This window comes from Saccostrea cucullata, unplaced genomic scaffold (genome assembly GCF_032062105.1).
Source record: "Saccostrea cucullata isolate Sc308-1 unplaced genomic scaffold, CSIRO_AGI_Scuc_v1 ctg487, whole genome shotgun sequence".
Lineage (NCBI taxonomy): Eukaryota > Metazoa > Mollusca > Bivalvia > Ostreida > Ostreidae > Saccostrea > Saccostrea cuccullata.
Genome location: NW_026920923.1, coordinates 35001 through 50000, shown reverse-complemented (window position 1 = coordinate 50000; position 15000 = coordinate 35001). Strand labels below are relative to the sequence as shown.

The following is a 15000-nucleotide window of genomic DNA, read 5'->3' as shown; positions in this document are numbered from 1 at the left end:
ACGTTAGGGGAAACAAAGAAAAGTTCAGCATTGTTGACATTTGGCTTTGGGTAAACAAAGACATGTGGATAGTAAGTGTGACTACTGTCAAAGCCACAAGGGGCCAGCCCAGGGGCATTATGAATTATTTAGATCAGTCCAAGCAATTAATTTCTGTAATAGAAAAGACTGACATTTCAAATGAACTAAATTGAAACCAATTAAAAATTGAATATTTATTAACTACTAATCGTGTTGTTAGAATGGGGGAGCCAAAAAAAAAAAAGAGAGACAACATGAAAAAGAAAACATTTTCTCATTGACTTCAATGATTTAATTTCCCCTGCATTGTGCCCCTAGGGAATAATAGTAAAAGCAGGATAATACATTTGCTAGATCTGTGAAGCATTATTAGAAATGCCCCATCTGCCTGGTGTTGTCACATTTGGACCCAATTACACTATGTAGTGGCAGTTCTAATAACTCCAAGAGTCAGGTGTTCTTGTAATGTAATTATCTACACATCTACCTGTGGTTATTGTAACCAGAGCAGCTTGGAAAAGCCATGAATATTTTTTGAGTTGTTTTGGTTTAACATCAGTGTATCCGTATTTTTTAAAAATATTTTATAACCCTTTTAACAACAAAGCAAATATCTTTTAGTTAGTTGAGGATTTCAAAAAATGTGACAGTAGTGTGTTATGTACCTGAATATTTTTGGGCAGCATTCTCTAGCGACCATCTGCCACGTACCATATAATAGCACACCTGTTACAAGAGCATGGCAGAATGTTGGGAAAAAAAGCTACAAATGGCATCAACATAACTTCCAGTATGTTGCACAAAATACCACATAAAATTGCTATACCGAAATTTCAAGGAAACTTTTGCTTAGTCTAATTTAAGCTGAAAGAGATGCAAGAATGACTTCTGAAGTTAATTAATAAGATAAATAGCTTTATTACTTTCTGCACATCCTCATCTTATTGCTGTCTTTTTCAGTTTGAAATCTTTGAACAAGATTTCCACTCCACCAGTGTCTTTAATCGAGGGTAGCGATTGGTGGGTTTATATTCAGGTATTTTATTTTCACTTCCTAGGAATGGGATTGTATCTACTAATAGCCATGACATCTTGGGCTGATAAACTACTAATGTATTATATTCAAACTGAATCCTCTTACAGACATAAAACAACTTATATTACGCAGAAAGAAACTATACTCCAGACACAAGCTTTTACTAATTTTCAGAAAGCTACCCTGATTGCTCTCCCTTGGGTCTGGCATGGATTATTTCCCCTTTACTAACCACAACTGGCATGATATATACAAAAGAGAAAACTGCATGTTAACATTATAGACTAGATATTCAGAAATCACTTTACATATAAACAGAATTGTACCCACCAAATAATGAAATTAGCAGTAGCAGCTGTGCAGGATAGACTGTGATGCTAAAATTAGAATACCACTTGTAAAGCAAATATAAGCATGCTGCTGGTGAAATTTTTTTTTACAAAGATAAAGAGAAACAATTTATTTTAGATAAAAATAGACAATACATGACAAAAGAAGAAAGATTTTTTGAAATAGTATGTAAAGCTGATATCTTAGCAATAGAACTCAATTAATTTTCTCTTTTGGTTAAAGAAATTTTGTTTATTAGTTTTCATTTCTGCTGTGCAGAATGCTTCCTTTTATGTGACTTCATGCTGCAACTAAGCAACAGTGAAGGAGATGGGTTTATCGCGGGAATTCCATCCCTCTTGTATTTTGTTGGTCATGAAGTGGGAGAATTTCGCTTGGAGACAACAATATGAGCTTAGAATTTTTGTAACATTTCATTTAATATTTTTGTTTCTCAGTTTAAAACTTGTCAAATAAGAATTTTTTAATCAGGGGGATACTGTTGGAGATTTTACAGAAATAATACATTTTAGAGGGACAAAGTTTTTGGAATTTTATTTCATATTTTATTAAAATTTTTGAATAATAAGTTTCTCTCTCTGTCTCTTGTGATAACATACATGGTGAGACTAAACATAATCTTTCCATATACAATACCTGACCTTACAGAGGAGGCCCTTTATAAAGAGAGCCCCTTTGCTTCCACCTTTGTATCTACTGAATAGTTTTAGTTTTCAATCATGCTATCTAAATCTACCATTGAAGTCTGTCAGGGTCATGCAGTGTGATTTACATAAAAACTTTAGAGTGTGTCCCTTGACAATACATTTTCAGAATTAGGATTAGGGGAAAAAACAAATAAACATTGGCTTTAAAAAAAGGAAGAATGTACAAAAAACTTTGCTAGTGAAGACATGGTATTTGTTTAAAAGGTAATTTTATAACACACAGGAAATCTAGAAGTCTGTTGGATTGGGCTTTAATTAATATTTTATATAGTGAGAGAGATAAGGAGACACTTATATTATTATCATTATCAGAAATGTTTTTTAGATGATTCATACTTTTGTTTTATTTTTTTTTATAAAACTGATAATGACGATGGTGCTTACGTACATACAGGAACCCTATTTTTAAGTTGGATTATAGTTAAGAGACTATTGTGTTGCAGTGCTTATCATGCTGTAAATTTGATGCTTTTGTGAGCTGAGGGGTTGAGATGGCCTTTAATTATTCAGCACACTACATTGTGTTTGCCAGCTGGTACTGTTTGTCACAGAATCAACTTAGTTTGTCTCCTCCTTTTCGTATTTTTCATATTTCATATTTCAGTATACCAAACCCAAACTACATAGTATGTAGAATTACCGGTAATCACAAACTCTTGCGAGATGAAAAAGTAAATTTTTATATATCTTTCCCCAGATTTTTTTTCTATATATAAATATTAAATAATATGCAAAAGAGAAATCAGTTCTTGCTTCCAAGCTTTGTTTTGTTGGTTGAAGCTTATAAATGTATAACTGTAAGGTGTTTGGAATGCGATAGGTAGAGGTAACAAACGTACGGTATTTGAACTCAAAAGTCCATTAAACATCACAAAATAGGAGCAGAGTAAATCATTTTTTCCAAATTCTTTCAATCCTACATATACCTTGAAGTTTTAATTAGTCACAGTGAGTTTGAGTACCCAAAATTAATTTAAAATCTAACTCTGTTGAGATTTTTTCTGATATCAATAAAAAATAAAAACAAAAGATGATTTTTTTTTTTTACTGAAAATTATGGTATTAACCAAAATTTAAAGCTTTTTAAAAATCTTGTTAAATCATGAATGGACATATGAATCATTTGTTTAATAAGAGTGAAGCCAGAAGAGTTGCATTCTATGTAGAATTGTAGTGGTATTGTACTTAGGATTTGTCATTATACAGTGTATTTACTATGTGGATTGCTGTTATAGATGGGTTTGGCTCATAATATATCTAATACGGGATGGGAAAACTGAAGTAATTTAAGTTTATTATACTTCAGTAATATTAGAGAGTTTAATCAGTACAGTGCTCTGGGATGGAATCATTTCCTCAGTTGAGCAGAAACTTGTGTTTTAGACAAGTTAGAATGCCATATCTTTTCATTTTACCAGTGTCCTGTGAGAATTTCTGTGTGGGGACATGGAATCAGCATACAGTAATTCAAAGACACCACACAATGTATCCAAACAAGTCTGCAGGACTTACAGCTAGTGACTGAGGACCACTAAGTCTGTCCTAAATGGAATTTCCCTGTTTCAGCTTTGGCATAGTGAATAAAACAAATTATGGCTTATTTGCTGTGCTGCAATGTCGTACGAAGACTATTATACTTGAGCTTCTTTTCTATGGCTTCTGTAGCTATTGGATTTCGAGTTGTGTTGTCGATATGAGAATAGTTGGCAATTGGGGATTTCAAGAAAATATGAAGAGGCATAATTTAAGCACATCCTGTATACATTCTGGCCCCAAAATGATAATGATAAAAAAAACACAAATAAGTTTATTCTGTAATGTTTGAAATCAAGGGTCAATACACTTAAGGACTTAGAAAGAACAAGATTTAATAATTTTGATAACATTTCGGGGGAAATGTGCATTTGACCATTGGGGTAATTGTTCATAGTTTACCTTTAAGAATGAAAAAGGGGAAAAAGTACTGATATGACGAGGATGATGTTTTAATGTTTCAAAGACCAAACATTTGCTGTTGGATTTTAATATAGATCTGAATTTTCCCCCCTTCTAGATTGGAAGTGGATTGAGTACCAAGCCAGCTTCTACAAACACAGATTTAAATGCTGTACAAGTGTTGGTAAACGTACAAATTAGAGGGTTTCCGCCATTCCTCTTTTATTTCATCAAATAGTTGCGGGGAGCTGGGAATTTCTCCAACTGTAGCCGCATTGTTCATTCCCGCAGTGTTTGAACAAAGTTGTTTGCTCATGTTTTGCATCAGCAGTCTCATACTTTGCAATTAGCATCCACAAGTTTTGTTTGCTTTCAGTTTGCATGATGAGATATTCATATTTGATTGGAATAAAGATGACAAGCCCAACTTAAAACAACTCCGATTTGTATAAATCTTCTACAGTGATACATTCAATGCAGGGGGCTATATTTGTTGCAAGAGCTGAAGGTTTATCCAGTAGCTATGCTCTTGAATCTTGCTCTAGCTGCCAAGTATTTTTTTTAGTAATTGTTGGTAATTTACGGATGTATAGGAACATGATTAAAGCTTCTGGTTTCAAAATTCTTAATTTTCTCCTTAGTGATATCAGTAATATTTTTTTTTTATTGTGTAGAGTTCTTGCACTTGATACTGTTTGTCACAGGGCATGTCTCGCAAAGTGAAAATGATGTAAATTTGCAGCATCACGCTGCAGGCATCGAATAAAATTTACAAATACTTCCCAGCTCCATGGGCCACATTTCTTGACTTCCAATTATGACCTTTTATACAACTACACAACCAAGATGAATTTGGAATGATTGACAGTTACCAGTGTTTAGGGTAATTTTGTCTATTAATGCAATACCAATGGCTGTATGGCATTGTTTGAAGATCTCAGGGGAGCTCAGTTAACATCAGAATAGATAGAACTGAAGGGAAAAAAGATGCTCTAAACAGAGGCTTTTTCTGAGTGCATATTTACAGTGTTTAGATGCAAAGTCAACTGTGGATATGAAATTGCTTTATTTGAGTTCCAGGTATATTGAGCAGTTTTTCTTGCATTATAAAATCAAAACAAAGACATGAAAATTCAATTATGACTATCTGAGACCAAATTGTATTTATAGCAGTTCTAACCTGCAGAATTTACTCTTTTAAAAAAAATGGAAGCTTTCAGGATTTCTAAAATTATTAAAGGCAAATGCAGTTTATATTTGTGCAGTTTTATTTCCTGTCTCTCGTGAGTTTGAGCCTACTGGTCGTTTAATCATCAGGTGTAGTGAGAGAGTGACTAGCAGTCATTTCAAGTGTTTTTCTGAAACCTTGAAGACAAAGGCTGGCAGATAGAAATGACAGGATCAGGCTCTGTAGCTTCATAATATCACAGTTTTATCTCAGCCACATGATTCAGAGGCTGCTGTCTTCCCTAGCTCTTCTAATGACCAGGTAAAAAAAAAAAACGGGGGAAAAATCCCGTCATTTCATACCTGAGTAGGCAGGCACTGTGATTTCAATCAGCCATGTGTTGCTAAGGTTATTGCAGTTGTGGTTTCATTCCCAGGTTTTTTTTCTTTTTTTCTTTTGAGTGTGTATGTTTGTTTATGTTGACTTTGTATGAGTCATAATTTAAATTATTAAAAAATACCATATGTGGAAGTACACTTGAATGGGATCTAAAAGTAGAATGATTTATGATGGTCTCAACTTTAAAAAAAATTATTGTATACATATACTTTAATAGTACAGTAGGTATATAATGAAATCTTCATTTTGAAGGATCCTTGGATAATGAACAACATAATTTCTGCATTTGAATAAATTTGATCAAGAGTGTTTTCTAAACAAAGAAAATATGCTGGCTATTTGATCAGCAGGAGGTATTTCCAGGCTCTCCATTATAATAGCCAGCATCTTGTCGCCATAGCAACTAAGCTGCTTTCACACTCCTTCTGTGAGTTCCATGTTTGAAGATGGTGTGGTATAGATACAGAATTATTCTTCTTTCTCCAACCAGAAGATTTGAATCTTAATTTGTCTCTGAAAACATCAGAATTAAATCAAAAAGAGGAAAACTTTCTTTGTGTTAGACCTGATACAGAATTTTTTAATTTTTTTCCTACATCAAGGTATAAAGGGAGCAGGTCTTTTAATCTTTTGTAAGAATAATACCTTAAGGGGTATTACCATGGGTATCTATACATAGACGTCTAATTAAGTCATGGACATCTTCACCAGTAAATTATTTTTTAGCGTTGTTAGTCAGTGAGATAGCAACAAAGATATCTCAGCTATAGAATAATAAAGGTGATGAAATGGATGACTCCTTTATACTTGTTGCTGTGACTTAATTACCCTTTACTAAGATCATGTTTTCTTATTATATAATAATGACTATCCTCTTACATTTAATGTTTTTGTTCCCCAGCTGTTTTATTTGTGTTTGTCTGTTGTTTTGTAACAGAGTGTCTCTCTCTCAACAACTCCCCATGTCTGGTCTCTAGCAGGACTTTGAGCACCAGTTTAGATTCAGAGTGTGTTAAATTATTTGATTTTTTTTTCAATAAAATTTTATATATGAGCATGCATCTTTTCAGTGCTACAAGAATGGACCTGAAATGTTTTAGTGTCAAGTCCATTGAAAAAAGAGATTAAAAAACTGGAAAACATTACAATTTCCTGAAAACATTTTGGACTTTGGTAACAAATCTGAAAAAAGCAACGAAAAACATGTGTTCATAAAGATACCAATTTTTACTATTCTCTCCATAGGAAAATCATTCAATGAAGCCAACATTAAAAAAGAAGATGGGTCCCCGCCCTCAGGCTTTGGTCACCCCAACACAATAGGTAGGAGAAACGTGTTGTTCTGTGTTCGCTGTACCACATCGAGGTCCTCTGGACTTTGTTTTGTTACTTATAATCTTGTTGTCACACCAACTCTATTGAAGTAAAGATGATTGACACATTCTGGAAAGTCTTTGTTAAAGATCTCGGTAAAAAAGCATGCTACGATCAAAAGTAAATACCAAAGATTGGGATTAAACATCATACTATAGCCTGCATTTCGATGGCTTTTTGCAATTCAATGTGATATTCATGAATTTTAAAAAAATTCAGTAAGATATTTTGATTTTTAAAAACAAGATTTTAAATGTTAGTGCAACTAAATGCAGTTATGAAATTCTTATTCACATTATAAATTTTCCACAAGAAAGGCATGTCTTTCATCATTATTTTCATAATTTTCTCTCTGCAATAGAAAAAGCTTGGTCCGACGATTTCGATGATGGGCAGTGGTTTTTATTACATATTTATGTTTATCCTGTTCTCACCTTATAGAAAGAAAAAAACTTGTCTCTGAACCAACAAAATGCATGCTATATATACAAATTCTGCCAAGTGCATTTTTTATGTTGGATTTTGGTGACTTTATTATTTTTTGCTTTCTTTATACAAAAGACTTTTCAAAATTGTCAACATTTGTTGTGCAGATAATTAATTATAACAATTCTTATATGTGTATATTTTTCATTATCATAATCTAAAATTCAAATAATTTGTGTATGAAATCTCATAAATTAAAATGAAAATTCTTTCAAAAGAAGACTTTGTCAAATTGTTAATATTAAATGTTGACATGTTGAGAAGCCTTGTTTGCATTAGTCTTTGAGTAGACTGTTGATTTCTTTTGCTATGAGGTGTGTTTACCTTTCAGAATATCCCCTTACAGACGATGATACTGACCTTGACTTGTTTCAGTTGGACAGGTTTGTATTCTACGCATGGTTGTAGTTTGGTACGAGATCGCCATATTCTACTAGCACAATTCAAAAAGTGTTCTCCATAATTATCCATAGTTCAAAAATGGATGTCATCGTAAAAAGAATATTAGACAATTGAACCACTTGTAAAAATGTTAAATGGTGAGAATTTCTTTTTATGATATTAAAAAATCATAATGGTTCTTCTTTTGATCTATCAAACTTAGAGCAGGAGAAAAGATTTAAAAAGACTTCTTTTAGTGTTGTGCCCATGGGTTTAGAAGTGTATGTATTTACCCAAGTTATTTCTTTATCGTTATCAAACAAACACTTTATTTCTTAAACAGAATTTTCCACAATTTTTCCCCCCTAAATGATTTTCTTTTTCTGAGTAGTCAAGTTTCCTTTATAAATGCTAAATATTTGTCCAGATTTTGAATACAGTGAAATGAATGCTCGTTTCTTTTATTCTGGGGGTATCCCTGTTTGCCTTGTGTAAGATAACAAGGGTAAAGCTGACAAATTTAGTCCCCATGCTTTAATACCACGCATTCCCTGGTAAAACAACAACGAAAACAAGACTTCTACCTCCACAATGGACAACTGTGCCTTTTTGTGGAGTTCGTGTGTGTGATTTGCCTCCTTGACATCCACATGGAGAGTTGGGGGCTTGCAGCAAACTGTTCAGAATGACAGTTTGGCTGTCGACAATGAAGACCCTTGAGAGTGACTGGGTTGTTCCTCTAGATGGTAGTCCTTTGCTAGGGGGGTCTGACGGTTAGATGGTTAAGTAAGTAACAGGGCTCTCCAAGTCACTGAAGACTCAAACATACTGTCAGGGTTACCTGTTCAGTGCTACCCACTGTCAATCTACTTACCTTTCTTTCTGTTGCAAAGAATTGAAGTGATAGTTTAAAGTGTAGCTTTTAAGTTCCCAGATATGTCTAATGTCTAAATATAGATCCTATTTAAATGATATTTTGTAAGAAGCATTAAATGATTTATGTATGCAACAGAAAAGTCTGGATTTAAATTATATATTTGAGTGAACATGTTTCTTTGGTACATGTAAATATTTCATTTACACAATAAGAGATTGAGAAAAAAAATTTAAATTACGGAAGTTTAGAAGAATTTTTTATTTACAAATCTTATCTCAAAAGTGACGTTTTGGTTAAGATATCTTCAACTGCTTCAAATAAAGGGTTGTCAAATATTTATATTAGAATTATTCAACAGATAAAGTTTCCATTGAGGAGACAAAAGATAACTGTTCTGTCCTTGTACTTGTTAAGTTATTAAAGGTTTCTAAACAGAAATTAAAAAATGAAACTAGAATTGTGTACTAGCAGAAATACGGATATAAAAAGCCAAAATAAATTACTAAAGATGTACTTTTTCCAGTGTTAATTTTCCCATGGTACGTTGTCACAAATTTTCTGTGGAAAATTGTCACAAATTGGATGCAATCGCAATTCAAGAAATCTATCTTTATATAATGTTAATTCTACTCACATTAAGCAAAAATTTTAATTCTGTTTTTAACACTGAATAATGACCTTTGTCTCCCAGTGCATGTCGGGGGGGGGGGGACCTTATTGGGGGGGGGGGGAATTTAAGTTTACAGTACGTAAAAAGATTCTAGGACATTATATTTTTGCGATTAAGGAAACAAATGCTAAAATTAACTAAGGGAGAATATACAGAGGCTGGGTGTATGAATTTGGTATAATTGGTATAGTCTTATCGGTTATGCATGTTGTAGGAATGTTTGGATGCTGCTAAGTACTCTCTTCCTTGATTGCCTTTCAAAAGCAGCTTTGACGTCATTGCCTAAGACAGCTGCTAGTCTCCAGGTCTCTTGTGATGGGCCCACAAATGTAGCACACAATGCCATCCTGGCTTAGGCCTTAACTCCGTGTTTGCATTCCAACCAGGCGCTTCTGCCGACTATTAGGACTATCTTTGCTAGATAAATTCAAGTTTAATAGTTTATTGATCCCCAGGACCATTTTTAGAACTCAAGTATTCTGTTGCACGAGAAATTTCAAAACAAATCTATAAAATCCATAAAAATACTGGAGTGTAAATAGAATTTGTTGCAGAACAATAAACATGAGGCTGTCGAAATCTTGTTTCTGATTGCATTGTCAGCTGTTTGATTCCCTTAGATTAAAACACCTTCCTTTTTCATCACTATCAATTATTTTATGCTCTTTATAATCACACGTCTTAAAATTTAAAAAAAACCAAACTATGTCTTTTAGGTAGAGTTAAAAAGATTATGTTATGAAGTAAAATTCATAACACTTCTAGTAAGTTTAGTTAAACTTTTTTAATCCAAAAATTAATCAACAGTCGTATAAATTGTTCAGTTCTCTGTCTTTTTCTCGCGTAGTTTCCTGTCCCTTTCTCCTGGATGTGGACTGATTTTCCTCAGCACATTCTTCCTGTATGATTTATGGAAAGAGAACGCCTATCTCCTATGTAACACTTCATTCACTTGGAACAGATATCAAATCTTGGAATAGTTTTCAGCTAATTGGTTGTCTAGGCAACTAGGTGCTTTTTTCCCATTGGCCTTTGTTGAGTCTTGCAGGACGGTATGGAATGAGCAGAAACGGTGTTTTGTCATGATAATCTACCTGGGTCTTTTCACATGTGAGATAGGGTACAATCTTCTAATGAAATCTCCTATCATCCTGTTGCATTCAAATGAATAGAGGTGGCTTTAAGAACATGAAACTGTAGTGGCATCACCAGGAGAAAATCTCTCAGAGCTCTGTAGGATTTTTTTTTCTCATTAAATTCTTGATGAAAGATGAAGTCCACTTTGAATATAGCACATTGAAATTAATTGCATTATCAAAGTTTTCTCATTGGACCTAAATTATTTTTAAATTAGAGGCCAAAAAAGGTTTTCATGCCTATGATTTCTCTTGAGCTGAAACAGTAGATTGTATTATTAATCCGACTTTTCTCCTTTGCTAGTTAGTTTTTTGTTGCCAACTATACAATTTTCATTAGGGAAGAGAGTTTTCATTAAACCGAAGAGTATAAACTCGTTAAGGTTGAGTATTTAGCGGTAGAGAATAGGTGCGAAGGCTAAAGCTAGCCGTTGTGATTGGACAGGTAAATTAGTGCCATTGTCAGTGTATATAATTCCAGCTCATTAACTCTGATGTTCTATGCAGCCAGCTTTGTGTATGCAGGAGAACTGAGGGATTTCTGATTCTGCAAGGCTTAACTTAGTTTTAATATTGTTTGTTGCCCTTTTTTTTCTAGCACCAAGCTGGGACTAGTCTTGCTCATTCTCACCCATAAAAATTAGACCAAAATACAGATTTTACAAAAATGTTGATAAAAGACAGTTCAGTGCCATCCCAACTCTTACTTTTTGACTTTTAAATCAAAGTGAAAGAGAAATTTCGGATGATTTCAGTGAGATAGATCGCTGGGGAGATCAAGAGTTAAGTCTTTGATGTTCCTCGTTCCTAACAAATTAAAATCTCCAAATCCATGCTAGATTATTTTCTCACCATTAACTATAATAGATATAGGTAGTGTTAGGGTCACTTGTCGACTTCGGTGGACAGGTGCACTGGCGTAGTTTGTGATTGTCCTGAGAAAGGTGTGAATTACCTAGTGAAATTTACCTGCCATATTTGTGTTACTGAGTGGCGCGACACTTCTCTTGGCAATGGGAATATTGTCTGATTGCTAAATAAACCCAGCAGCTGATTTCTTATTACTACACCGTGGACAATTTACCTACCAAGACTAAGCTTGTGTTCTTGTGTCATTTTCATTTTTCATAAAGATGCCAGCAGGGGATTAGAGGGTCAGAGAATGTGGACATGCCTTATTTTGTCACAGATGGGGGAGATAGCTAGTGTAAATACATGTATTCCTGTTTTTCTCGCCAGTTTTCTTCCTAAATTAGATAGCGCAGATAGGTTAAGTCAACATTGAAAAAAATTTACAAGAAACATATACAATTTTTATAACGGATCTTCTTTAATTTAGTACGGTTATTTTGCCTTCTGGCAGTTAATAGTACCCTCGTAAATTTTGAAATTCAGAGTTAATTGAAAAAAATCAGGTCTTATCATCCAAAAATGCACAAATAGTTATCCTGAAGAGTTTGGCCAACTTGTAATAACCGTTTATTTTAGGCCACTTCTTGGTACAGTAACATGATAAAGCTCATAAAGAATTCTAAATGGGGATTCCATGCATTTTCTGCAGTGAAAAGTGTAGAATTTAAGATAACATAGGACAAATTACCAGTGTAGCATCATAGAAAAATTAGACAACTAAAGTTATGACCCTGTTTATAGATGACACCCTTCAGAGGAGGAACAGAAATTGCACTTATCTACCGTAATAATGATTGGGGCTCAGACTTTCCCTTCTATAGTTGTGGAAGCAGATATGGCTAAGTTCACACTTGATTAATCCTGAAGGATGATAGATACACGTCGCATTTGGAAAGCAGATCTTTCCACTAGTATACTGTCTTATTATCCAAATTGCCCTTAATATTTGATGAAGGTAAAAGTATAAATATAAATAATTAACCTGAGAAGCCAGGAGTTTTACCACGCATACTGCACACCCAGCTGTTTTACAGAGGAAAAACCAAGTCTTAATGTCTGCCTTACACAGCCTAATAATGGGAAACTTGGGTACTGATTACTGAATTAAATGAAAGGTTCTTGGTTTAAAAGGGAAATCTGGTAGGGGTCTAAAATGATATTAGAAACTTTAAATGTAATATATTCTAGAGCCATGATGCTAAGTGTAAAAGAAAACTTGATGAAAAAGAAGAAGAAAATGTGCACTTTTTATTACTATTAAAAATGTGTATTTTTAGTTTTTTCACATGTTCTTGTTTCATTATTTTTATTTGGGACTATATCGTGTACTACTTGAATTGTACAAGATATAGTTCCAGTAGCTTTTGCGTGAATGAAGTGTTGTGTTTGTTGTCAAATGTAAATTTTGTAGCATGCATTCATGGTCAGAGACATGTTTTGATGAAGTATCAGTGAAATGATTTGAAAAATATGAACAATAATTTAAGTTTCTGTTCTGCAAGCTTCTTGTTAATTTGTTCAATATATTTGATTTCAGCTTGTAAGCGGAAAGAACAAGAACTCCCAATGCAGGACAGCAGATCACCTAAGAAACCTCGTTTAGTATTTACTGATATTCAGAGACGCACACTACATGCAATATTTAAGGAAACGAAGAGGCCCTCAAAAGAAATGCAGGCAACTATAGCACAACAGCTTGGACTGGAAGTCACCACAGTGGCAAATTTCTTTATGAATGCAAGACGTCGAAGTCTGGATAAATGGAGGGATGATGATGGAAATAACAATCGCGAGAGTGTCAGTAAAACAAGCTGAAGTCAATCAGTATACCAAATCTCATTGCGTCATTGAATATTATATATATTTATATGTTACATTTCTGACTGGGTATTAACAAGACTTAATTACAAAGATGTGAAGAAAACTGTATTTACCCAGTAAGGGGAGTTTTTGTTCAAGGTATTTGTAATCGTATTCTTTATTGGAGGGTTCGCGTCCTTTCCTCACATCTAGCCAAGATAAAAACATTTAAGCTCCACAGATTTTGTCCCTCTCTGCGCTTTTCTAAGTCGTTACAGAATATGAGATGATTTCTCCCTGTGACTGAGATTGCGTGATGATTATACAGTGAAACTGTCTCATTGAAACCGAACCACTCTCATTCAACACAACACCCTTAGAACCCTGTGTGTTCAGAATGGACTGATCTGTGCTCTATACCTGTTTCAGGATTATTCCATTGATGGGGTTAGACAGGGTCAAGAGAATCTAATGAAGAATCATTGTATCCATATATATTTACATATGTTGTGTGACATTTTTTATTGCTATTTATAGATTTAATGTCATGAAATCCTGTTTTTTGATGATGTAGAGAGAAGAACAACATTCCAAGTTTTTCATAATGTGTTGTGAGAATTCCATGTGCTCGTTAAAGGTTAGCATTATTGTAATTTTTATCTCTTTTTCTAGTTATTTTGCTTCTGGTTGTAAATTGTTTGGCTTACTGAAATTAGTATACATTGAATTGTTCTTGTGAGGGCGTGTAATGCACGTCCATCATTATTATTGGTTAGTGATTTATTTTTTTTTGTCATCGGCATTTACACAAACAATGGATTATGGGAAGGTGTGTTAGTAGAAAAAAATATGTATTTTACAGTTAATAATGTATTTGAGTGTGTTTTATGTCCTTGACATATTTTTGTGTGTGAACTGTGTTCACTTTCCTAGTCGAAGTAAATTTTAAACAAAACATGTAAGAAATTTGATAACTAAAAAAATGGGGGAGGGAGTTTGCCTAAGCTTATTTGATACTATTGGTCAATCATATTATGAAAAAGAGAGACTAAATTGGGGCAGGGAGAGGTTCAGAAGAAAAACCAACAATGTCTACATGTTGCTTCAGTAAGTCATTCATTGTAAGGGTAGGGCAGTAGTTTAAGTCTGAGTGTGAGGAGTGCCTATATTAATTGATATCAAATCCAATCTATTGATTGTGCAATATTTATTGATTTTGTCAGTTGATTTTTGTTGATTCTTATTTATTTTGTTATTTACTATTTATTATTGATCTTTTTGCGTCCATTTGATGGCAAAAAGGAGGAGGACTTGGCAATTAATTTCATTTTTTAATTGGGAAGGGGGAAGGTCACTTCTAAACAAGTAACTAATTCTGTTTTTTGCAAACGGTCACCAAATTTGGTAATTTTAATGGTGCTGATTCAAATCTCATGTTGAAGTAACTTTTCTCATTGCTTTCTCTGTTGTATTCTTTTACACATTCCACTTGTTAGCTCATAGATTTTTTTGTAAACATTCCCATGTTTTGTTTTTTTCTTCAGAAGACATTCCATTTTATTGGGATTTTATTTACAATGGATTAGAAATCCACTAAAGAACAGTTTATTTGTTGATCAAATCTCAAACTTGAAGATCTGATGTTCTTATATTTTTTATTGCTGTATACATTATTACATAATTTACAAAACATTTGCTTTACAATTCAAGAAATCCATTATGATAGGAAAATCCTATTCTTTACATC

General features: G+C 33.6%; 1 protein-coding gene across 4 annotated transcripts in view; it reads left to right on the top strand.

Annotated features, from left to right (window-relative positions):
- The window catches only part of LOC134258661 (one cut domain family member 2-like), a 19700-nt gene that overhangs the window by 3089 nt on the left and 1611 nt on the right, over positions 1 to 15000 (top strand). The window contains exons 2-4 of one of the 4 annotated variants that reach the window (XR_009990201.1): positions 6863 to 6940; positions 7809 to 7860; positions 12991 to 13075. Coding sequence is in view for 3 of the 4 variants with exons in the window: in XM_062741203.1 (XP_062597187.1) it covers positions 6863 to 6940; positions 12991 to 13268 (356 nt within the window). In the remaining variant the exon portion in view is untranslated. Of the gene's footprint in view, positions 1 to 6862; positions 6941 to 7808; positions 7861 to 12990 lie in introns of all 4 variants that reach the window. The other 3 variants (XM_062741204.1, XM_062741203.1, XM_062741205.1) reach the window with 3 other exon arrangements.